This window comes from Ciconia boyciana, chromosome 10 (assembly GCF_034638445.1).
Source record: "Ciconia boyciana chromosome 10, ASM3463844v1, whole genome shotgun sequence".
Lineage (NCBI taxonomy): Eukaryota > Metazoa > Chordata > Aves > Ciconiiformes > Ciconiidae > Ciconia > Ciconia boyciana.
The window spans coordinates 41336664-41362008 of record NC_132943.1 but is presented as its reverse complement, the minus strand read 5'-3'; the positions used below and the strand labels follow the sequence as shown (position 1 = coordinate 41362008).

Sequence of the window (25345 nt, the reverse complement as noted above, 5' to 3'; positions counted from 1 at the left end):
TTATTTTTTTTTTTTAAACAAACTGAAGCAGTAACTCAAATAAAACAAGTGCCAAGCTTTGTACATCACAGTTTGGAAAAGGGCTTGAAATTATACCCAAAAACTCAGCAAGCTGAAAGTCAGGCCACTGCATGGCTGTCTCCTGGGGCAGCTCTCCGCTGTCCTGCCTACGCACCAGCTCAACGTGGTTTTCCACTTCCATTCCCCTTCTTCCATCGTCTCTTACAAAGAAGCCCAGCTTCTTTCTCTCTTCATTGCAGCCTAGAAAACCAAGCGTCCTTCATCCCACCCAGCCCCACCTTCCCCAGGCTCTGCTGGACTTCTCTTTCTGCCTCCTCAACACACCTCCACAAACATCTTTGATTTATCCCCAGGCCTAACCACTTGTTTGCAACCACTACAATGTAACCGACCACACAAAACTTATCACTGGTCCAAGGGGTTTAAAAAAAAAAAAAAAAAGAAAGTATGTTTTCTTGCCAGGGATGGTAGGCACTTTTTAGCTTATGAAAAAACTGCTTCCCTCCTAAACAGTCTTCTCCTAAATGAAGTGTTCTCTCTTACATTTCCTCTCGCTGTCCTGCTCCTCTCTAATCTTGCATGTAACACTGCTACAGTATGTTGCAAAATTCCTGCAGCAGGTAAAACACCATTTCCACCTGGAATAAGGTGACAAAGAGAACATTAGCTTTCTTTAATCAGCCACAAAGGCCATCTCAATTCTCATGTGCCTGCAATCCCAGCTCATGCTTCCCACCCAAACACAACAACAGTGGCTTACTTAGAGGGCTTTGGGTAATTTAAATGGCATGAACTGCTCCAGTTAGCAAACACAAAAAAAGGAGGAAGGCTGGAAAACGATTTCTTCTGTGCTCAAATATACCAGAGGGAAGAAAACAGGAACAATTATAGTCTGTTCTTCTCCCAGTCCAAGACGGTTGGGAATTGCCAAGTATGCTGGAGCACTCGTCTGAAATCCTTTACTTTTGTTACTGACTCCTTGACATTTGTCCCCAAGGTTACTTCAGAGCAAGCAGATAATCTTTTATAAATTGTTCCCAGGGGAATTCCGTGATAGCTTCTTAATGAACTACACTACAGTGATTACGAACACTAAAGCAATCGCCCTCCGGAGACCAGTCTACTCAACTGATTAAAGTTGACACAAATTGCATATTCAGAAATCAACAATTTGGGGAAAACAAGCATGGTTTAATTAGACTTACTAATGTACTGCACTGTTCTACTGAATCACTCTTTAAAAACATGCTAGTAATAACAGCTGCTGTATTTAAAACAAAGATTAGGCTTTGCCAGAAGCCATTAAAGAGAGAAAAAGAAAATGTTTGCAAATCTTTTATGAAGCAAAGGTTATTACAAGACATTGATTTGTGTAAGTATTTTCACCAGCCTGGGCATGTACGGTGGAGAGGGACATCACTTCTTACAAAACTGATAAAGCCGATTTATAAAATCACAATACAACACAATATATCCCTGCAGAAAAACCTCCTGAAGCTTATTTTAAGAAAAATAGAATAATGTCAGATCTACATAGAAGATTGCATTCAGTGCCCTGTAACTTCTCTTTACCAAATACCGGGTGTGAAGTTTTTTTGTCCGCTGCTTATTCAATTTTTAGAAATGGAAAAGAAAGGCAAAGAAATGAAAGCAGTAACAATGGACATTTTAAGCACTTTAGAGAGCAAAGGTATTGAAGAATATAAATCTTTTGCACTGCACTTTTCTTTAGATTACTTCCTTTACAGAGGAAGACTTGAACTATTGAAAGGTACCTTGTGGTAAAGCTGTTGTGCCTTTTGCAAGTGCTACAAATACCTATCTAAATCGTGACCAGCAAGGACATTCAGAAACCCCTTTGACTGTGACAACTAAATGTCCCTCGCTTGCTTTTTGCTGAACAGGCACAGGCTCTCCCCAGTCCCGGGTGCTGATCAGAGTCGCAAGGGATGGCCCAGCAATTGCAAGAACTGCCCCGGGCCAGGCACTTGCACAGCAAGCAGGGCACCAGTGAACCGGTCCGTCTTCGGTTCAGAGCAGCAGTGCCATCTTGAAGCAGAACCTGCCCCTGTCCCCACTGTCTGTGGGGTCAGAGCAGTCGTGGTGTGCATGAAATAAACTTCTGGATAAAGTCAGGCCAGACATCCCACTGCAGCTGCATATCATGTGGGCTTCAGCACCAAGCAGGGATGCAGAGATCTGGACCAACAAAGAGGACACTACCCTCCAAACCATCACAAAAAGAAGGCTCTGAACCACTGGGAGCTCCTACTGAAGTCCCTGAAGTACTTCCTAAATTATGGAAAGAGACAAATGGTGCATGTCCTTTCATGTTTGCTGACAACCAACAGCCCTCAAACAGTTGTGACTCTTCTGTCCTTCCTCATCTACCTCTTCACTGGTTCAAAATATCTCTCTTCCATACCTGCCTCTACCTTCTGCTGCCACTCCCTACCCCCTTGCTAAATTACTGTTTCTTCTGTATTTATCCCCATGTGTTTCACTGCTTCCCCAGAGCTGTCTTCTACAGTGCTGATATCCCCTTCGGTATCCCAGAAAATACAAGAAGGCATGCAGCTTAAGGCCCTGATTTTTTGCTTTGGTTTTTGGTTTGGTGGTTGGTTTTTTTTGGGGGGGAGGGGGAATGGTAGTGGTTCTGCTCCTGCTGTGCTTACAAGAACAGAGTAGAGCTTTGAAGGAATCCGCTTTACTTGCGATGAAGCAGTTTGCAGCAGACCAGTGCCCATACTTTCAGAGACACACAATGGCTAACAGGCTTGCTTTTCCCTCCTTCACAGATTCCTTTGTTGAGACCCACAGTACTCATATCACACCCCTTCAGCAAATAAAGATTACATCTTCAGGGAATAAAGACTAAACACTTGCACTGACCCGTTTCTGTTAAGCTGCAGGTATAGCTCCCTGCTGCTGTGGTGGCCTTTTCCTGAAGCTGTTTTCTTGCAACCATGTATGTTGTATTTTGTTACTCACTGTGTTGAGTGAGAGAAAGAGTAAAGGTGTTGGCAGCAGGAGACATTGTGCTATGTGGTCCTGGAAGCCTCCATGAGATCAACACACAGAGCTGGACCTCTAAGTACCTTCTGCATGCAAGGGAGGAAGGCAGCTCTGCAAATGAAGAGGATGAGCTGGATGTGACCCCAGAGGGAATAGTGAGAGTGCCTGCTCACTGCCTGAGAAGTGAGCAGGCACAGTCCTCCTCTGACAGTGTTTCACCCAGAAGGTCACCCATAAAACCTACAGCCAGCCAAGCCTAGCATAGCTGAGGAAGTGAGAACTCCCAGAAAGTTATTCTGCACATCTTGCTCCTCAGACAAAAGAAAGCCCACATGCCTGCATGTCAGCTCATTCAGGGTGTCCTTCTGGAATAGCTGCTGCAGGCACAGAATGAAGTTCACCCCCCTCCTTCCTTCCCACTGTGCCAAGCACTGCTCCGGGTAGGGAGCAGGCTTGGGTGAAAGGCACCACCATACCTCTTGGAAACAGCACAAGGAGAAATAAGGTGGTGTAAAAAGTCTGAAGAGGGCAACAGCGCAAGAGGCATGGACACATTGCCTGAAACAACACCTGCCTGATTCAATTCCTGTATAATACCAGAGAAGACATGTGAAGGCACATGGCCTGAAAAAACAGGTAATCTTCTGCTTAATGCAGAAACTGGTATGCAGTGAATAATTGCAAGCGTACTGGGTGATGTTTTTCTCCCCAGCACTCAGAGGCTCTATACTGGTCTGTATCAGGAAGCAGCAAACACCTTGACAGAGTCCATCTCTCCCTTGAGATCACACATACAATTTCCCAGGAGCTCAGCTTTGTAACCTTGGTGATCGTGACCAAGAAGATCCCAGGAGCTGGCTGTAAAATTCATATTAGATCAATAATCTCCTTGCTAAACTATGCTTGACTTCACAGTAATTTCTCCTCCTGCACAGTAAGAGCTGGCATTTGTGCTCTTTGCTACTACTATGAAGCCTTTCATTTTCTTCTTTCGATGACTTTCTCCTCCTTACTTTACCAATATGGAAGATAAACATATTCCATCCAGGAAGGCAGCTTTTACAAGCACATGCTTTGACATTTCTATATACAGTACAAAGACCCATTCCAAAATAAGATTTGAATAAATCAACAGCAGAGCAATGTTACCATAATGCTGGCTGAGAAAAATAGTATTAGCAGCAAGAATTAATGAGAACAACACAGAACATACAAGTTTACTTTTTTCCCTTCATCCTGAAGACGGTGACAGTTATTGTCTGTTTAAAATACTCCTCTACACTGATTACGTACCATTTTGACAGCAGACCACCTATTTTCATTAAGATGATGAATGAAAGTTTTGTGCTTATACTGAAGCTTTTAAAACTACTCAGGTTTATGCTTAAACGTTGACTTAAAGGTAACTAGAAAAATGAAGTCAAGACCCTCTGATTTATTTCTCCAAGAGATTACAGTTTGACATTTGTATGATTTCAAATAAAGTAACTTTACTGCCTGAAGACAACAGCAGAACCAACACAACAAATAGGGCATATTTTCCCATTTAGTATTAAATGCTAATTAAATAAGCAAGCCTCTTATGGATAAACTCCAAATAGCAATAATTTATTGTAAACAAGTCTTAATACTTTTAGATTAGATGATCTAATAACACAGATATTTCTTAACCTAGTATCTGAAGTTATGGGAAAGGAATTCCTTAAAAAAAAAGTTTTCCTATAGGTGGGTATAAAAAGCTGTCTGCATATCTGTAGTTTAAGAATATCTTGATGTTTCCCATTCTTGCTCCTGTCTCTCCTGACAGCAGTAACACGAAAATGACAAAAACCAGCTCTTTAAAATACCTCAATGAAGAACTGAAATGCATATACAACATGAAAATCCTACAGCAAATAGTTCTCCAATTCTCTGAAATCAACTGTAGCTCCATCAGAACAGGGTTACAAAAAAAGGACCAAATATTCCTTATGAACATTCATCACACATTTTAAAATACTGGTTTTAACATTACTACGCTCAGCCCTCCAGAGTCAGTCAGCAGAGTCGCACAAATGTGCTTTGATTATTTTTATGGTTCATAAATCAGTCACTGACCAATTTCCAGTTGCACTTTGTTAGAGATAATTGCAGAAGGAACAGCTTGACTTTTAGAACCAATTAGGCAATCACAATACACAGATCCACTTCTTCCTTTATTTTTTAAAATCAATCACCCACGATAATTTTATAGCATAGTGAAAACAAGCATTTGAGAGAAAGCTGATGAATACTAGGGAGGCCTATCTTAACTAGGCAGATGATACTCATCACAGATAAGGTACAAGGAAGTGCATGTTGAGGACTAAAAGGAGCTACTGAAGCACTTTCGAGGTTGCAATTGGAATTATTGAGGGGGAAGAAGCAGCGTATCAGAGCAACAATAGCATTGTTTCATACTAGGTATTTAAAAGCTGGTATTGTCAGCAAAATAAAAATCTGAGAACAGAATGGAAATAAAACCAACTATTTGCTTTCCGCCTGGAAAACTTCCGTTTTGACCATCAGACCTAAAAGCAGGAGAAAAGCAAGTTCAGACAGTCTGAGCAGAGGCCCAAAATAACTTCAGCAGTCCTTCGCTTTATGAATACTCTGTTTTAGAGAGGGAAGAAGTATGCAATAAAATGATGCAGAACATAACAGAATGGAGACTGAAAGGTAAATAAGCTCCTGTTGCTAACTCATAGCTAGCTATAAAGAAGTAAAAGATTACACGAAGATCAGTTAGAAAGCATTGCATCAGTTTTTACATGGTCCATAAAGCAAACTGCTACCAGAAATTACCTAAGAATTTAGGATTCAGGAGTGTTTCTATGGATAAAGAAAACATTTAAAATCATATTAACAGTGATTTTTAAAAGTATATAAAGATTGTTTTAAAACATTAACCTATCAATGATCTGTTTCAGGGTTAAAGCCCAACTTTCTTAATAACCTGACTTTAAAAGTATCTACTACAGGAATTCAGAAATAGCACATTCTTTAGTGCCATCACTAGTTAACAGCAGGCTGTGTACAGTGGTCCATGGAAACGCATTCAGTAGCAGGAAGTAGTAAAGTGGAAAAAAGATAATGCTCAAACACTTAGTAACTTAAAGAGAACTCAATCATGGATGAGATGACACTGAGTGCAACAAAATACTAGAAAACAAAATTGAGTTAGCTTTTTTCCCCCCTTAAGAATTCTCTACACTGTTAAAACACATTTTATCAGATAACTTTAAAAAAGTATTTAGGAGATTTTATTTTTTATTTCAGAAAGTTAAAAGGCATAATTTAAATGCCTCTTCAAGTTGCTACCCATTTGATACTGAAGAAAGTGTTAAAAAAGTCACAGCAGTTTGTTTTGAAGGATTTTTCATGTAAGAGCTCTGCTGCCACCACAAGGCTACAGAAGATGAGACAATTAAAACTTCTAAAACTTAAGCCTTCTAAAAGGTTAAGAACATAACATGAATGCATGCAATAGCATACAGCAGAGCTGGTTTGTGCATGTGGCTTTTGAGGTTTTGCATTATCTATTTGAATGGTTTTACTAACGCACTCAGAATGGCTGCATTAGTAATGCCTGCCAATTTTTGTCACAGAAATACAGTACATCCCCATTCTCAAATTAAATATTTTAGCAAAGTTTTAGAGTGCTTTATTGGACAAATTTGGGTATATTCCTCCAGAAAACCAGTCTGCCTTCATATTATTGATGAGTGGAATACGAAATACCGACTTTCAAGTCCATCATTGGCCAAGACCGGATACTATCCGTAGTGCTACTGTGCAAATTCACACAATATTCCGCTTGTGGGGATGAGTGGGTTCTCCAAATCACGGCATCCCAGTGTTGGAAACAAAGGATTCAGGAAGGCTTGATTAGTGGGTGCAGGTGGAGTGTTAAGAGATAAAAATAACCTGAGTCACATCTCATAGCTCTTGGTTGCTACCAGTCACTCACTGTTTCACATAATTCTGTGGTCTACAGTTAACACGTACCTACCACAATTGTTAATGCACACTGACAAATAACTTGACTGTGTGGCTATATTGTCGATAAACCATCACAATTCCATATTTTCCATCTCAGAAGAGTGTGTAGCCTGGAATCTAAGCACTCGGACCCTAATCCAGCTTCAAAACACATACAAAGGCATGAATGAAGCTTCACAGGTGACAGTCAGCCAAAGATCTGAAAGAGCATCTGATAAAGCAGCCATCAGGAGCCCTGGCTCTGACCGAGACCCACCTTTCTCATGTTTATTAGCCCTTTCAAAGAGCGCCCTTGGAATGGATGAAGATGGTTGGACTTTGATGATCTTACATTAGACTCTTAGGATTGATCTAAGGATTGACTACGGTTGGACTCGATGATCTTAAAGGTCTTTTCCAACCTATACGATTCTGTGATTCTGTGAAGAATATCTTCGACAAAGAACAGACTCACTCCAGATGCCAGTTACCACTTAAGTACAATCTGTATCCCAAGCAAAAAAACTGTTTGGGGAATAGTGCTTGCAGCTTACCGACATCCCCAATGGCTATTTATGCTCAATTTTTTTTTTAAGCTCCCTTTGTAATAGAGGCACAGTGTAACAAGGGCATTTCTGCAGGGGCACAACTTGGAAGTTAGGACCAACATGTGCTACTTATTTTTTGTGATGACACTTCAAATCACATGAAGTGACAACATGACAAGTGAGAGAACACTTACTGAAACTGCACATTTACTTAAAATGGAGACTATGGAGACAAAAAGTGAGGAATGAAAACTTTGCAATTTGGGGTGGTTTTTTTTTAAAGCTGTAAAATGTGACCTTGCAATTGTGGTGCTTCAATGCCCATTGGGAAAAAAACAAAATCCAAGGGGGATGCTGGATTTTTTTTTCTTTTTAAAGTTAAGCTACTGTCTCCTTTTCACTTGCTGAATCTTTCATTTCACCACCCATAGACAAAATTCCTGGGTTTTTTTTGTTTGGGGTCATGGAGGGTTTTTTCCTCTAACTTATTGAAAGCAAACACACCCTAAATGCTTCATAATATTCAGTAATTTGAGTCTCCTGGTAGTTGAGCTTCCAGGATGTTTAATCTATGAAATTCATCACATGCAATTAGCAAACAGATGCAAGAATAAAATGAAAAAGAAGATTAATACACATCTTCCTTCATCACTGAGGGTAGGAAGTTAAGTACACATAATGTCAGCAGTTATTCCCACCCACAGTCTTAACATGCAGCAGTATTTTAATCTCTGTAAGAAAGATACCATGAACAAAGCTAGGAGAGAAGATAAAAATATATGTACATTCTTGTCCAGTTGCAATATTGCTGTACTAGTTTTCTAATGGCTGAAGCTTAAAACTTGTAGTCCAAAAGCTTTCTCTGGGAATGAAATACAGGGACAGGAACAGAACCAGTTAACTTAATTACCCAGTCAGTGTCTTGATTTAATGTAGTATGAAAACAGAAACACACGGGCAAACCAAAATCATACTAGCTGATGAAAAAAGAAAATAGGGAACGGGTGTTTAAGAAAACCCACAAAACAACACACAGAGATTCTGCTTCACTTTCCGGAAAGTCAGATGCTCATGAAGAGATTTTACAGATGAAGAAAGTCACAGATCTCCTTCACAGTGCCAAAAAGGAAATCAAGTATTAGATAAAACTCATTTTCAATTTGCCTTTTGAAAAGAAACAAACACCTGACATGTATCCTTTATCTACCTAATGTAGCTAACGCTCTTTAAGAACCGATTCTGGCATGGTTCCTGGTAAAAACGAAAGGGACATTATTGCTCAGTGCTCTGCAAGACTCTTCTGGCAGCAAGGTCATGTAACAGTAAACGGACAACCGACCGCTTCCCATAGCAAGACAGTAAATGGACAACCAACCGCTTCCTATAGCAAGACAAGAGCAGTCACTCCGCTGAAGCGCATGTCCTTTGTGACAATCTCCCTAGGACTATTTCACACAGGAACTACGACTCTGAATTTGTTAACGCTGCCCAGCTGTGGTGGGACCAACCTCTGAAGTCATTCTGCAATCACAGTAGCACAACTACCAGCAATTTTACAGGGGCCAGATTTCACTTACATTTTAGTGACTCGGGTAAAATGACATTCGAGGCAAGGTTAAAGGGCAGAGGCAGTTAGCTCCCTACTGGAGTGGCTAAAACAGCCCACAAGTGCCCTGCTTTATGCAATACCTAAGTGCAGATGCACTGCTCCCCCCTTTGAACACCGGGGATGAAACAGAATTCAAGACAGTGCAGTAACCACACTCTGATTCTGTTCCACATGGCATTTCTCCCAAATGCAACTCACCTTTCACTTTTCCAAGTTCCTCTACTCAGAGGAACTTTGGGGGGGCGGGGAAGACAGACTATTGATTTATCAGGAATGTCAATACAATGGAAGTTACAAGGGTTATGGATTACTGTTAGTCCTGCTCACATCACGCTCTTGTATTTGTTGCCTGGGTAAAAAAAAAAAAAGCAGACCACCCTTACCAAGCATGGTTTTTCAGGGTCACCTGCAGTCGTACCATTCTACAAAACCTTTTATCAGTCAAAGCAGTATTTGTGCAGCTATGCTAAAACTAGCAAACATTTCTATAATCAATTAGCACTGTACTTGTTGTTACAGTATTGCCACCACTACTTGTTGAAAGATAAAAAACTCAGTTGTTTCTAGAGCACACTGCGTTATCTCTTTCCAAGTCTGTAAAAGTATTTCAAAAGATGTATCTAGTTCAATGTATGTATCTAAAAGGAAATAGTACCTTTAATGTTCTAGTTGGAGCCCAGCCAGTGCCATCAATTGAATGTTCTCTCAATAAACTGGAAAAAAGACACACATATTATACAGTGCAACTTCTAGTTAAACAACCTTTGTCAGAAATCTTCTCAGAAAACATCAAGAACTTGGTAAGTAACTGCAACATAAGAATTCTCTTGCACTATATCTCGGTACTGGGATTTTAAAGCCCAAGAACTGGTATGTCTTCCTAGAATTACATTCTACATAGTGTCATTACAGATCTCCTGATCTGAGCTCAACCTTTGTAAAAAAAAAAGAATTATTTTCATCAAGCAAAATAAGTGTTACAGAAATCCTTGTGACACAGTCTCAACATTGAACCTTTATTTTCCCCTGAGCACACAGACACATGTGGTCCAGTTTAGAACATGTTCATCTTTGGTGAAGAGACAGGCTTGCAGAATGACCACTCTCTCACTAAATCTGGCACAATTCAATCAAAAAAAGGGTGGCTTTGGCGGGATATCTAATTAGCGAGAAAGAGGACTATCATCCTCTCTTCTGTGAAAGGACTTCAGCTTCTTAGAGGCAGGGATCAGAAAGTGAAATAGTTTTAGTCTGTCTGCTCAGGAAGGTTCTGCAACAGCCATAACGTGAGCAGATGCACCTCGAGCCTCCGGGGACACAGCGCAGGACAGTCTAGGGCAGGGCCTTACAGTCCTCTTCCAGCAGGCGAGCTATATTGCACGCAGAACATTTTAAGGCTTTGCAGGCAAACTCAACATCATACATCCCCAACCGGAAATCATGATGAAGACTACTCCAGGCAAAGAGAGATTGCTTACAGGAGGAAAAAGTTCCTTGTAAACTATAATACATGTTCTTGACTTTTAATACATACAAATATAATTATAAATAATTAAGATACAGACTTTCCTACATATGCACATACTGTATAGAAATTTTATATGACCTGCATATTATGCTACATATTAAGTCCACTGAAGCAGTTGACCTATTTACAAGTTGAAATCGTTGAAATCATTCAGTTGGTTAGGCATTCCTGGACCTTTCAGGTCAAAACATCAGCAGTTACGAGAAGCAAAAACATTGGAGACCAGAGCATAATTGAGAAATCAGCTGAAGGCTTGCTCACATTTGTGAAAGCAGAAGTAATAATCTGAATGAGAAAGTCTGGAAAACTCCTTGAAGCATCATTTCACAATTGCATCTTCCCTTGCTGAGAAGTAATCTAAACCTGAGAATTTATACAGCAAAGTACAAAAACTCATCACCACCAGCAGCTTCTACTACTGAAATGACAGGGTTAAAGTGAAACAGTCTTAAACTATTAGGTTTTACCAGCTTTCAGGATGACATGTATTAAGTAATTTTTAAATTACAGCAGATACCAGACCATACAGGCTACCCATATAGTTATTTACTGAATGCGCTGAGTGTTTAATCCAAGGAAATACACTACGACTAGCATTACTCCTTGTTCAATGTAGAGAGCCTAGGAACAGGATGATGATACTGGACAAGACTATTCCATCTTAACTGTGCTGCTAATCTCATTTCTGTGCCTTTAGATAGATTAAAATATGCCATTACCACTAGTGCAGATCAAAACTAATTTCAAGAACATTAAAAATAGCATCTTGTGGCTGCGATTTTTGTTCATATTACAAAAGTAAAAGCAAAAATGCTACTGAACAGGCAAGAGCCAGGATTTTCAGGTTTTGAGCAAATAATGGACTTTTTAGCTTGCTTTGTCTGCTCCTCATAAAATTTTGCTACAATACTCCCCTTTACCTCTTCATATAGCTCACTGTGAACTTAAGAGTGAAGAGTAAGTTAACACACACACAAAAAAGCACAAACATATCCACTGATAGAGCTCAAAGTGCCTGAGCGTATCAACTAAGCCTTGTTAATACCCTTCCAGCTTCCCAAAGCCTCAGAGCTCTCTCTCAGCATATCTCCAGCTGTGGACATCAGCAGCCAGGACTTGAGAGAAGACACTCATGCCCCTCATAGAGCTCTGGCAGAAAAGCAATGAAGATAGATAAATGTACCTTTGCCTCATGTTTCTAATTTGCTGATATAATTCCTTTTTAGAGGAATTATAGAGCAGCATCCTCTTTATTCCTACAGATCGGGAATGATCATTAGGCCCCTAATCAAAACCTTTTCCCAGCACAGGGTGTCTAGAGAAACCGCATCTCGTGCTCCCCACTGGGATGACCTAGATACAACTGCCAGACAGTTGGGAGGTCTGAATGGTGATCTGCTCTCAGAGCATCATACACACAAACAGCAGAATGAACACCTAAATGAGTAGAAATACACAAAATACATCATGAACTAGTTTAGTGGATGAACAAGCATCTGCATGTAGCTTCTGTTCAAAGACCTGTCATCCACGGGGTCCTGCTGCCACAGAGGAACTGGGCTACTAGGAAGTTCTCAAATGGTACAACCAGCAGAGTTTCTCGCCCACTCAATGCTTCAAGAGGCTGCTTTTGACAAGTGGCCAGATACACCACAAAAGCTACCTGTTCTCCCAGGGTTTCAGGACACCTGATGGGCAGGAAAACCTGTTTATTTCAAGTGACTATTCTAAAATTGCCAGGACTTCGCTGTCTCATACAGGGATGCCAGAAAACTCACCTAGCATTATTTAGATTGAATAAACATTCAGAAGCTTCCCTTGTGATGCTTGAGAATGAATTTGCGAAAGCAAAGAGAGGGGTAAACCAACTGTACAATTACTGCAGCAGTTCGGATTACTAAAGCTGGTGAGTGGGTGCATGCCTTGGGGAAGAAGCGGTAGGGCTGTAAGGAGAGGGAGCACTGTGGCACAAGCAGGAGTTTGTCAGGTGGGGAACTTCACCAGGAATGGGGAAGGACAGTAAAACACTATTTCCATTTGCTTTTTCTTCAGCTGTAGTAGGGTCTGAGAAAAGCCAAGTGTGTCCTCAGTCATGGAGGGACTGGAACTGATAACTGCACCTTAACATCTGGTGTTTGTATCTGAGGAGACCTCCCAGAACATGATTTCAAATCCTTATATCTAGGTTCCTATGGGAAGACTGCAAAATCACTATTTTTGAAGCTGTAGTAACCAAAACAGCCACTGATGTGACCAGCCAGCTGCTTAGCTTTCATTTCCACAAATATCTTCTCATTCTGTGAGTAATTCCTGCATGGAGAAAAGCTTTGAGAAAATTTTTTTCTTTTTAAATACACAGTATCCTAAAGAGATCTTGCAAAAACACCTACTGAACTGGGAACTGCATGGCTCTAGCAAGCTTAAAACTTTCTGAAATGCCAGCTGGCACGATTTACAGCTTAACTGACTAAAAATTACTGTAATGTGGAGATCGGTCCAGGAAAAAATCTGCTTTGTGTAAAGATCTCAGATGAACACATTTATCAACACAAAATGTCAGTTCCAACAAAACTTTTGCCTTCCTTTTGCCGACAGAAAGTACCATTCAAGGTAGGTTTGAACTAAAAAGCTGTAAATCAACTTCAGAAACCCTCCGCTGGCAGGGACACATTATAGAGGTTATTCCCTTGCTCACGTCCCACTGCCCACCTCCCTGCTCAACCCAGCACCACCAGTACAACCATTCTGGAGGCCATGCTTTAGACTGGATGAGCAGAGCAATTGGTGTAGAAAGTCTTTCTAAAGAGCTTTGTGTTTCCACATTGGCACACCTGAGGAGACTGGGAACAGCACTGGGGAACAGAAACAAGCAATCAACATAATCAGCTTGTATAACTGGAGAAATTACAACACTGAGCTATACTAGATGATACAATTAATCAGTCTTCAAACACTTCTCCATTCAGCACCCTTTAATATTGCATCATGAAGCGACCAAACCTTAGCAACACCTATTGCCGAAAAAGACACATCCAACAACACTGACCACCTCACCACCAGAAAAGCAGCAAAATTTGAGTGATTAAAGTATTCTAAAAGCTTATGCAGTCACAGAGGAAAATACACCTCAGGCAGAGATCACATCAATGGGGTGGGGGGGGGAATAGTCAGTGACATGCATTATGCATTGTCAAGAAAGCAGTCAACTGGTGTATGTAGTAAGCAAGCATAACCTTTCTAGGTATCTTGATGTTTTCTATCCACATGTGCAGTGGAGGCAATATCCACAAGTACGGTCCAGACCTAATTAATATAGCCCATTATTAATATGGTCCAGAGTAACTGCAATCCATAAAGCGTAGAGAAACAACACTTTTCCTGCCCAAAACTATTACACTTGACCACAAGTTTAATCATTTGGTACGTTTTAATTCAGGGATGATTATCAAACCAACACATACCATAGTGTGAGGTATGTAAAAGACAGCTGGGGAAAAAACTGATAAGGAATTTTTTTTTGCTTTTAAAAATAACTGAAGCTATTTTAATGTAAAGACTCTTGTGTAAGTTGATTGCAGGTACTATATATAGAGTGCATTCACCACTATAACAGGCATAAAGCAATCTAACTTAGTTTAGTTTTTCCATCTAAATGGTAAGACATTTCAAAGGTTTGATATGTTAAAGTATCTGACAATCAAATAAAGCTGATGTTGTTTCAGTGCAGATGCTGAAAAAATGAATTCATTAAGTAGATGATGTTCCAACACCACATTCATCTTTCATAATTAAAACCACTTAAAGACAAGAAACAGTGAAATATCCTCAAGAACATGAGGAGGCTTTATTTAACTTCAAAAGATGTAGCACTGTAGTCAGAGCTTAAACTTTTAGCTATTGCTTGGTGTCTAGTATTTCTTGTTCCCTGGTTCCAAACAGCTCACTTATTCATTCCTTTACTTAACACTGTTTGACTCAAAGTGTCTAAGCTTTCTTCAGTGACTAAGCCACAAGAACTCTGGTGGAATATAAACTATAAAAACATGATCCTTAAATCAGTCTCCCTACTGTCAAGTGACAGGTTCAGCTGTGTAAAATGCAACAGTCCTAGGAGGCACTGAGAAAGACTACAAGGCTGGAAAATTTGCGAAAAGTAGCAATACGTATTTGCTAAAACAACCTTCCTGTATCACCAGCATACAGCTCCAAATAACTGCAGACAACCAGATTTTTAGGTAGTCTCAGAATATTTAGTATGTTTTTCCACTGCTTTTAAATCCTCCAATCCCAAAGCAAGCTAAAGCCTATAGACGCTAGCCCTCACTGCCCGGACTCCTGCTGCAGTCTGGCACTATCAAGCACCAGAACATACTACAGCCTCCCCAGGCTGGTTTCTATCACTCTTTGATGATATGAGCTTCTCAGAATCATGGAGCAGACCACTGTGGCTAAAAGCACTGATATCAGCTCTTCAGCTGTTATCAGCTGATGAGCCTGACCTGCCTATGAAGTGTGTCAGATTATCCTGTAAAAAATTCATTCTCACCAGGACCTTGAACACAGCATTAAAATGATTTTTAAATCTAGAGGAAGAATGTAGGGTTTTTTTTTTTAGGCACCAATTTGCTGCACATGGTGGAAACTGTTTTGGATTTTCAGAACAGCTTTCAACCTCACTTATATTCATTGCTTCTGCTTCATCTACTTTTTCTTTTATCTTCCATTAACTTGAAAAATGACAGCCATGCTTCTCAGTTCTGTTTATGTTTGGCTTCTGGCCAATTTCACCATCAGGTACTCATGCTGTTAATTTAGTTTCTGGTAAAAGTAAAAAATTGCTTTAAAACTCTCATGATGAAACACTGACATTACAAATTTTCAGAAACTGATTTTGAAGAGGAAACATTTACTATCAAGCAAAACCACCCAGCAACATAAGCCTCTCACTTTGGTGAAATAAAGCTTTTGGGCTTTGTATTTTGACTTACACTCCCCCAACTCTGTTTTGTTATAACTGGCATATGTGTCTTATAGTGGATATTAAATGTTAAAATAAACAAATGGCAAATATAGAATAGTTACTCTCAAAGTTTAAGGAACACTTTTTCCTTCCTTTTTGAAATATAAATGGTTTTCAAGCACTTAACACATTCAGGCATTAAACAAGTAAAGCCTTAAGCCCTCTCAGGGCCTGAGGACTATTCATCTATGGAGGGAGGAAAAAAAAACAAACCACAAGTAAGTTTTGTTCAGGTTGGAGTTTACATTTTTACCCTAAGTAGAACAAAACTAAGTCTGAACCTGAAGAGCCGGGCTCTACATGGTCTGTAACACACTGCAATAACAATACTTCTGGTAGATTTCTAAGTTCCTAAGGGTCACATGCCACTGATTTGCAGAATCTGTTGAAAAAATACTGGCATGAAAATCACATGCAATGTTTTACTACACAGAAAAATCTCCAAGGTAAAAAAACCAGAATGCTGTTGCTACCTTAGGCAGATTTCTCCCGTCTCTGTAATGTTCGGATGCCAGATTCTTGTCAAGCATTTTACCTTTGGAGGCTGCCAGGAGAGAAAACAAGTTACGATGTTATCCTTTAAAATAAAACTTTATCATCATTACACATCACAGAACTGAAAAAGGCAAATATATTTGACATTCACAGCCTATGTTTGTACGTTAAAGACCCTGATAATATAACCTACAGCAGTTACACCAGCTTTCTCCGCCCTTTTAGTTTCTCTCAACTCTTTACAAAAGCTGGAGTGGTATTAGGCTTTTTCTTAGAAAAATATAACTTTAAAGAAAGCCAAGAAAATTTACTCTCTTCTCCTGTCTACTTCAGGGGAAAGAAAACATTCCATGTCATTCCGTTTCTTAACACTCAACCAGTAAGACAACAATTTAAAACAGAAAACTACTAAGTGTTTTCCCCCAAGGCTTATCTAAGTCAGGGGTTTGTTAAAAACCTGCAGAGGATGCAATGATAACAACTACATCAAAAGAACAGCTTCTTTTAAAAGCAGACCTTCCTGTTCACAATTGAATAGGAAGTATTACAAGAAGCATCAAAAATGCACGTCATATCCGAACTTAAGACACTAACATAAAAAGCCACCAAACTTATTTTCAGGCAAGATCACCAGATTTCTGAATTCCATAGTGGGTTTTGAAATACAGATTCTTAAAATACAGCCTCATTTGCTCTAGTTTTGTGAAGTAAATAAAGAGCGGGTCATAAAAATTCCGGTAGCTTAGCAACAGCACGTTGTTCCATCCATGCTCTCCAAATTACAATTTGCAGCTTTCAATCAAGCAGATTATTTCTTATAGTAAGTGTACTGGAATACATCAGCACAGATCAGTACCTTTCATAACTTCAATTAAGTCACGTATTATAGATGTGGAGCTATTTTCCTCCACTGCTTCCCATGAAGTCTTCAGTCAAGAGACAAAATAGCTCCAACAGCTGTATTTGCATAGCAGCGTGATGTGTTTTGTCTCATCACTTTGTTCTCAACTTCCCAATTATCTTTTTAGTAAAATATTTTTTTAACTAAGACTCCTTGGAGAAGAGATAAGAAAATATGCATGGTACTGAACTACCAATAATATACCTGTCCAGCACTAAAAGCAGAAACACCTATCACCACAACACATCTGCAATTTATAATATAGACATTGACTTTTCTCCACTCTTATTTCACATTTGTCCAATAACTCAAGGGACATTGACTGTCCCAGTGCTGGATCACAGCATTATAGAGAATTAAGTGGCATGCAGAAAACAGTCTCAAACTTTTTACCTTCAAAACAAATGTTCTTCTAAGAAGTTTTCTAACATCTCAGCTTTTCATTAGCTACACCTTCACATTGTTTTGAAAGATTATGTCTAGTTCTCAAGAAAGGGAAAGCAGCAGTATTTATTCCATGCCCGTAGATCAAGATAGAGTAAATTTCTACCATATGCACCTTCAAACAGGGCATGTATTGATGAGTAGAAAAAAAAGTAGCTTTATACAAACTAAATCTTTAAAAAAAAATCCCTAAATCCTAACAATCAGAGTGAATTAACTGGTGTCTCATTTTTTGTATCGTGGAAACAAAAGAATTCCTTTATCCTTTCAAAGTTGTTTTTATCACTAAAAATTGGACAAACTCACTCCTGACAGTAAGACAAAGGTTTTCTTTCTCCCTTCTTCCTCCTCTGTTAGATAGACAGGACAACTGCAGCACTATCACAAAATTTATCTTCAGACAAAAAACTTAAAGATGACTTGGAATAAACTTGGAGTCTTCCTTAGATCAACAAATCCACACAAGATTTCCTCAAAACGATGTTTCACTTGAGTTTCTCCAGGTCATACATGCAACACTTTGCACAACAAAGCTTACAAAATCCATTTACTCCATTGCTCAACCTCATCCTTCACCTCAGATACTGAAAACTGTGCAGGTAGATCCAACCTCAACTGGGGGGTCACAACAGCAAACAGACTGATTTTCTTCTTTTCTAAGCAGCCACTTATCTTTTAGGATCTCTCATTAGTTTTGATAATGGAAACTGTCTGACTTTCACGTCCATTCTCAATCTACTTCAACATATCGGTGAACATGTACAGATGGTACAAGAAAGCGTTGCAAGCATTTGAGAACCACACATAGCCTGACTTCAGTTTTGGTAGAACAAGTTTTGCAGAACAAGCTTCACATCAAGTTTGTCTCATTTCTTTAAAAAAATACAGCAAATAATCTCTCCCCTCCATTATTCTCACTAAATGAGAGATTGGATATAAAGTGCTAATCAATAAATGAACTTAATTAACAGTTTCAGATATTCATCAATTTGGCAAGCCAATCGCCCTAACGTGGCAGCTGTACTAATACAGATATGTTTTATCTGTCCTGTAACTGTAGTTTTTCACTTCACAACCTTTTCCCTAGAGAAGGGATGGGTTCCCAGCAGAAATTCGGGATCGATGTTGTTTGAAATGTTTTCTCTAGGCTCTAGATAGTCCCAAAGCATTCTTGTGAATTGCCCTGCAACTACAGGTTTTTTCTTTATAGTTTCTACAAAACAGAATTCCCAAAGAGGCATTAACAGGAATGTGGATTCCAGAGACCAAGCTACAACGCAGCCCTAAGATATTTCTTGCCAGTCACTATTCCCTACCAGTTCTTGACAAGTTTCCTGAGATTAGCTGAAACTTAACACCAAACACAGCTAAGCACATAGTACAAAGAAACGAGTTGAGGAAAATGAAACCATGCTGCCCTGTGCTTTTGAAGGAGTGTATTACACAGCTCAACAATTCAAAGAGATATTGCCTTACAGCAGGAGCAGGCCTTGACACAAGAATTGCCCAAGGCATGCACTTCAGGTTCCCGGGCTTCCTTGCACCACCTCAAAATTTCTGGACGGAGGCATGACTGAGCATGAGCCCAGTTCCCATTTCATCAGTTCCAACCCAAGACCTGCATAAAGTAGGGTCACCAAAGAGGTAGATGGAAGCCCCTTAATTGTGACATCTGATCCTTTGGGAAACAAACCCCTTTCAATTGTCTGCTGTTTCCACAACTAACATATTGGCCAGAAAAAGGACCAAGATTAGCAGCTCTGCTGTTAAATTCCTGGCTTTTGACCACTGCCTAAGGCACCTCACGTCATAAAAACCTTGCTAAACCGGAGAGTCCCTAAGACTGTCTACTCCAACACAATACGTCAGAACCACGGGAGCTGCAAACAAGGCCTGGCTTGCAGTGGCAGACAGTTTAGTTTTATGTGAACATTAAACCAAACCTGTACTATTAATCACGTTCCATTCCTTAAAGCACCAGGTCCCTACTCTTTTAGCACCCATTATTTCATCAATTGCACCTCAAGGCATGTTTGTGTTGGGAGTAAAAATACCAGACAAGACTGGCAAGTCATTATAGCCCTGCCCCAGAGCCTGAATCCATTTTCTAACTAATCTTTTTAGCCTACAGAAAAAAAAGAACATCTGCTTTTAAACATACATACACATTTTTGTTAATAACCTGACCATAACCCAACATTCAACCCACTGCATTTTTTTCTAAATTGCACAAAGGCAAACTTTTTACTTTTGTGTTGAGTGAGAGGCGCTCAGAATTTAAAAATACGTAATTAACATTTTCTGTAGATTTTCTGCCAGTGCTGAGTAGGGAACTGTAACAAACCAGAAGATTTTTTAATTATAGCAATTGAGAATCAAAAAACCCCAGATCAAAATTAACATTCAGCTCTCCTGTTAACACATAGGAAATACTTTCCTGCAGCAGTGTTGTTTAGGTGAATACCTTAAACACAAAAAGTTAAGAAATTAAAATGAGTACCTATTGTGTACATTCCTCTGTGCCCAGCATTGCCTCAGTAGTTAAACGGCTATTACTGAAGATGACTAAAAAATTAGACAGCAGAGAACATGACAGGGTTTCCCCCTTTATACTGAAGGCCATGTTTCTCAGGTATGTAATGGCACAATTTATTCAAGTTACAACAAGGATGTAGTCAACCTTAAACGACCACCTTTGTCTTTATAGTGTGTGCGTAACCTTACACAAGCTAGTAAAAGTGGCCTGTATTACAGTATGAAATTCTTCAGTGAGGTTAGAGGGGAATTTAAAAAAAAAACACAACCAAAACCATACAACTGCAAACACTATTAGTACATGTAGGTGTTTTAGATAGAAGTATATCAATAGACAGCCAGGATCCTAAACACTTAAAAAAAAAAATAGCCTGAGCAGATAATCCTTGACCAATATTACTATGAAAGGAGAGCACAACTATCAAAAAAAGAAGGAGGAAAATTCAAAGCTCTTTTAGAAGTGCTATGGTCCTCTACAAGCATGAACTTCTTATAAGACATAGAGCATGTCCCATGTATTCATAGACTATAAATAAAGGAATATTAGGAAACTTGTGAAGGCATCTTCTGGAATGTGAACCCAACTCCTCTGCTTTCAGAAACATAACCTCTCTACCCTACTAGTAGTGTTAATGCTCCATTCTCCAAGTTCAGTCTGGGAATTCAAGCTATTACATTCCAGACCACCGCACCTCCTTCATACGTGTATATAAACGATGCTGTGACTGCAACTACTACACATACATGATGCTGAATTCTGGCTTGGTACATCTGAATACAAAAGCCAAAGGTTTTCCTGGACACATTTCTCTAGTATCCTCCCCTACACATTCTTCAGCCTCCCTGAAAGAAGAGCTCTGAACTATCAACACCAAAAGTAAGAAAACATAAAGCAGAAGGATGGGGAAAAAAAGTTACAAAAGCAAGCAAAATTATCAAAACTATACAAACAAAAAAAAAAGAGAGGCTTCCTTCTTCCTGCAATTCATATACTTAAACACACATATTGCAACTCAAAGCTCAAATGATTCTAGTTTCCTTACATATCAAACTATCAGAACACAGAATGGCAGGCGTCATCCTTGAGAACCAGACGTGTGCCCCAACTGTTTTCCACTTTTTGGAGTCAATCTTGTTCTTTTGACAGCTAAACTTTGAAAACAATGTCTGAAGTTATTTTTATTGTAATTGCATCTTCCCTCCCTTGCAAGGTTCTGCAATTTTAGTAAAGTACAATACCACCAGTATTTCTCATGCCTGAAAAGGCCAAGTTGTCTGGAGCTTCCTATTTATCTACAATAGATACCACAATCATTTGTAGGTCCTCTGGAAAGCTGTTTGCTTAATAACCATTGAAATTGTTATTTTTTAATGATATAACTGGTAAAACTGGTGGAGTGTGCTAAAGGAGGCCACTTCTCACCATATCTGTGCTCTCCATGTCCTCCACTGCATGCTCTCTAAAGGGATTAAGCACCTACATCCGATTTCAGAACTATAAGCACCTGTTTGAAGGCCCCAGAGAAACAAAAAGAAAACAACTTCTCCTTTCTGTTCACCTATTTTGTTCTTTCTCTTGGATATATCATTTTTTCGTGAGAATAATCATTAAGCGCAGGTCTCAAGAATAATTAACAGGAGAGAAGAGACGATAATGGAACTTCAACCAGAAGGGAAACTCTCAGGTCCGACTCATCTGCGCTTCTGAGCAGCCTCTGCCAGACAGTTGCAAATACTTATTTTTTCTTTAAGGAATAAAACCATTGAGGCAGTAAAAGCCTCAAGGCTGCTCGGTTACAAACACTGGACCGCAAAAGAATAGCCAGAGAAATGATTATTCCCACTCCCTGTGACTCATGACACTGTATCTGGAATATTGTGTCACATTTTGGACTCCCCAGTACCAGATATATTGACAAACTGGAGCAAGCCCAGCAGACAGCCACCAAGACAGTGATGAGACCGGAGCACATGCAGTACAAGGAGAGTTGAGGGACCTGGATTTGTTCAGCCTGGAGAAGAGAAGGCTGAAGGTGGGGACCCTATTGCTGTCTACAGCTACTTAATGGGAGGGTATAGAGTAGGTGGAGTCAGGCTCTTCTTAGACGTGCACAGTGATAAAGCAAGAGGCAAAGGAGAAGCTGCAAAAAGGGAAATTCTGACCTGATATAGGAAAAAAGTTCACAACAAAGGTAATTAAACATTGGAACAGAGGCCCAGAGAGGTGGCAGAATCTCCATCCTAAGCGATTTTGAAATGTCAACTGTCCCAGGCCTTGAGCAACCAAACCCCACTTTAACACTACCCCAGCTTTGAGCAGGAGTTTAGATGAACTCCAAATATCCCAGGCAACCAAGATTTTTCTACAATCCCATGATACTTTCATAACAGACAGAAGATCCTTTCTTGGTCTCAATGCCAAGTTCCCTCTGAAGTCCTATTACCTGGAAAGGAAATCTAAAGTGACAACTACGAGATTAATGACAAATACTCACCACCATATTGTAGGCATCAGGAACTTCAATTTCAAACTGAAACTTTCCACCTTGGTAATAGCCCTCATCTAGCAAAGAAAAAACAACAAAAATAGTTAAGAGGAAATAACATATGCCATATAATACAAAAATGTCTGTCATTACAAAGATAAAATAACGGCATAGGGTTATCAAATACTTAACCTATTTACACCATAACACTAGCTGCATCCTAGCCCAAAGAGAATGTGAACACAGTCTTCCCCTACTCCCAAAACCTTTACAGCAGAAATCGATTTAAGTCAGAAGAGTCAACAGTCCCAGAGTGATCCTAGAAAAACACCTTCCTGATCAGAGTACCAGGCAATACCAAGCTAGAGGAACCTTTGATTGAACTTTTCAAGTCTGTATGAACAAAATTCTGCCACACATCGGCCGTATGGCATGCAGTACCACAACACCGACCCTTGGAATGAGCTGGATACATACTTCACTTGCTAGTGCATGCTAAATCCTGCTCCAGGATTTCGCACATCTTCCCAGACTTGTGCTAGCAATCACATATCATAAGTAGTATGAATAGTTGTGTGCAAAAGCATGCTTCAGAGTGTACTACAATAAAAGAGCTAGCTTGCTCTTTTATTGTAATTATCTTAGGATGATATATCAGTTAGGAAAATCTGCCTGCCTCTCTGTCAGCCTCAGACTCAATACCAAGTTATTAAAAAGGCTAAATTTTAAAACATGAAATCTGAAAATATCTAGCTGCATTTAACCAGAGATAATATAATAGGATAGCAGTTAGCCTGCAGCTCTTGAGATGGCTGTGCTTGGAAGCTGAAATGCTTGCAAGTGATCTGAAATGTGTCTGTCTGGCATTGCCATTATTGAGTTTTTCATTAAGAAAGGGAATCAGACAGGTACCCAGCCCACGCTGGGGGTTTGGGACACCTGAGGAATGCTTGGGTTCCAACTACCTTGAGTACTCTAGCTCTCTGTATCACACAGTACAGCCACAGTGAAGGCTTGAAGGTCAAGAAGGCTGGTTATCATTTTATGACAGTTATTTTTTTATATTTTTTAAACCAACATTGCAAAGGAAACTTCTGTGAAGCAATCCATAGTTTACAGAAAGATTAAGAAGGGTTTTCTTATTATCTAGCTTATTCCAAACCACAAAAAAATAGCTCCTCTACTATAGGTCACCAAAATCCTCTTTCAGGATGCTGTCTTCTGGACCTGCTGCCTTCCCAGTCCCTACACAGATCTAGCACGACCTTCTATTTTCTCCTACCAACCCATGCACCACATCCACTCGCTCAGGTTTCACTGCATGCTACAATCTCACCACTGTCAGCACAAGCCTGTAGCTTCCACACTGTAATTGCCATAATCACAAGAGAGAGGTCAACTCCTACCCTGCTCCTCTTTGCTATCTCTTATCAGCTGACTGACTGAAAAGGAGAGGGCATCACCTGTTAAATAACACAAACCCTCAGGTGTAGAAGGAAGTGAGCCAGTAAAAGCTGATGCTGCCAAAGATGAGACTCAACTGCACACTACACCCAGTGTGCCACTCCAAAAGACCTGTGCCTACAGAAGAGCAAGAGAGTTGCTGGGAAGCACATCATGGCCCAGCTTCTCCCAGGAGCCTGTGTAGACCACTGACAGGTTCAACACATGAACAGCATCAGAAATTTTGGACTGCAACAGCAGCATAGGCACAGAGTATGAAAACAGAACATGGCTGGTCTTCCCCACCCCACACAGTAACATTTACAGCTGCCCCCACACTGAACTGTGCAGCCTAAAGCTGCAAGCCTTAGCCATTGCAAGTCTCACTTTAATAACCTGTCGAGAACATATGCTTTTCAAATACATTCTCCATTTCCACTCCAATTCAATTTTGAAGTGTGTTTGATTTATTAAGCAGTCTTCTCAGGCACGCTATGCTTTACCAGAAAGTAAATGCACATGCACCGATTTTTATGAAAAAAGCAAGATAAAAGCATTTATATCTTGTTTTCAAATACACCGAGATAAAAATCAGTAAAGCAAACCATTTCTAAAGAATAAGATGTAAAAGGTGAGTTATACCAATACCCTTTTGATGAAACTGCTCCCTGTCAAATGTGCAAAATGCTCAAAGCAAGACACTGACTGTTCCAGGAAGGAATGATTAGGAAAAGAGTCCAATATGCCCCTGGGAGTTCAAACAGCTCAAGCACCACCGAGCTACCCTACAGGACACAGCTAACTGCGCTTTATCCACCATCTACCACATTATAACAGCTTTTTAACCAACTCTCATGAATCCTCACGATTTCCATGTATGATGCTGTTCCTCATAAAAACCACGCTCAAAAGAATCAGACACATAGGTCTTTCGGTGATCGTACTAAAACAAACAAGCAACACCATACAGGAATTCACTGTTTGTTATAGCACAAGCCATGTACCTCAGCCTTCCACGGGCCTCCCCAGCGCCCTCTGGCTCACAAGCACTTATCAAGCTATCACTTCCCAATATAAGCATTCACATGAAACACCCACGTGTGTTTGCACAGGGAGATGCTCCCAGTACAGCAAGGTGAAGGAAAAACACCAATACTGTTAAGGTTGCTCAGGAAGTCCAGCAGCAGAAAGTTATTTTCCTTGGCTTAAATTCAATAGTTCCTTGATTTTGTGGACTTGGAGCAAAGTGCGCCGCAGCTCTTCATATTCCACCCCTGCTAATGTGAAATAGATGCCTGTTG

General features: G+C 39.9%; 1 protein-coding gene across 4 annotated transcripts in view; it reads right to left on the bottom strand.

Moving 5' to 3' along the window:
- The window catches only part of UBE2F (ubiquitin conjugating enzyme E2 F (putative)), an 83177-nt gene that overhangs the window by 37378 nt on the left and 20454 nt on the right, over positions 1-25345 (bottom strand). For all 4 annotated transcript variants that reach the window (XM_072874516.1, XM_072874519.1, XM_072874518.1 and 1 more), the window contains 3 exons: positions 22611-22678; positions 16214-16284; positions 9848-9905 (listed from right to left, as the gene is read on the bottom strand). In XM_072874516.1, the coding sequence (XP_072730617.1) occupies positions 9848-9905; positions 16214-16284; positions 22611-22678 (197 nt within the window). The remainder of the gene's footprint in view (positions 1-9847; positions 9906-16213; positions 16285-22610; positions 22679-25345) is intronic.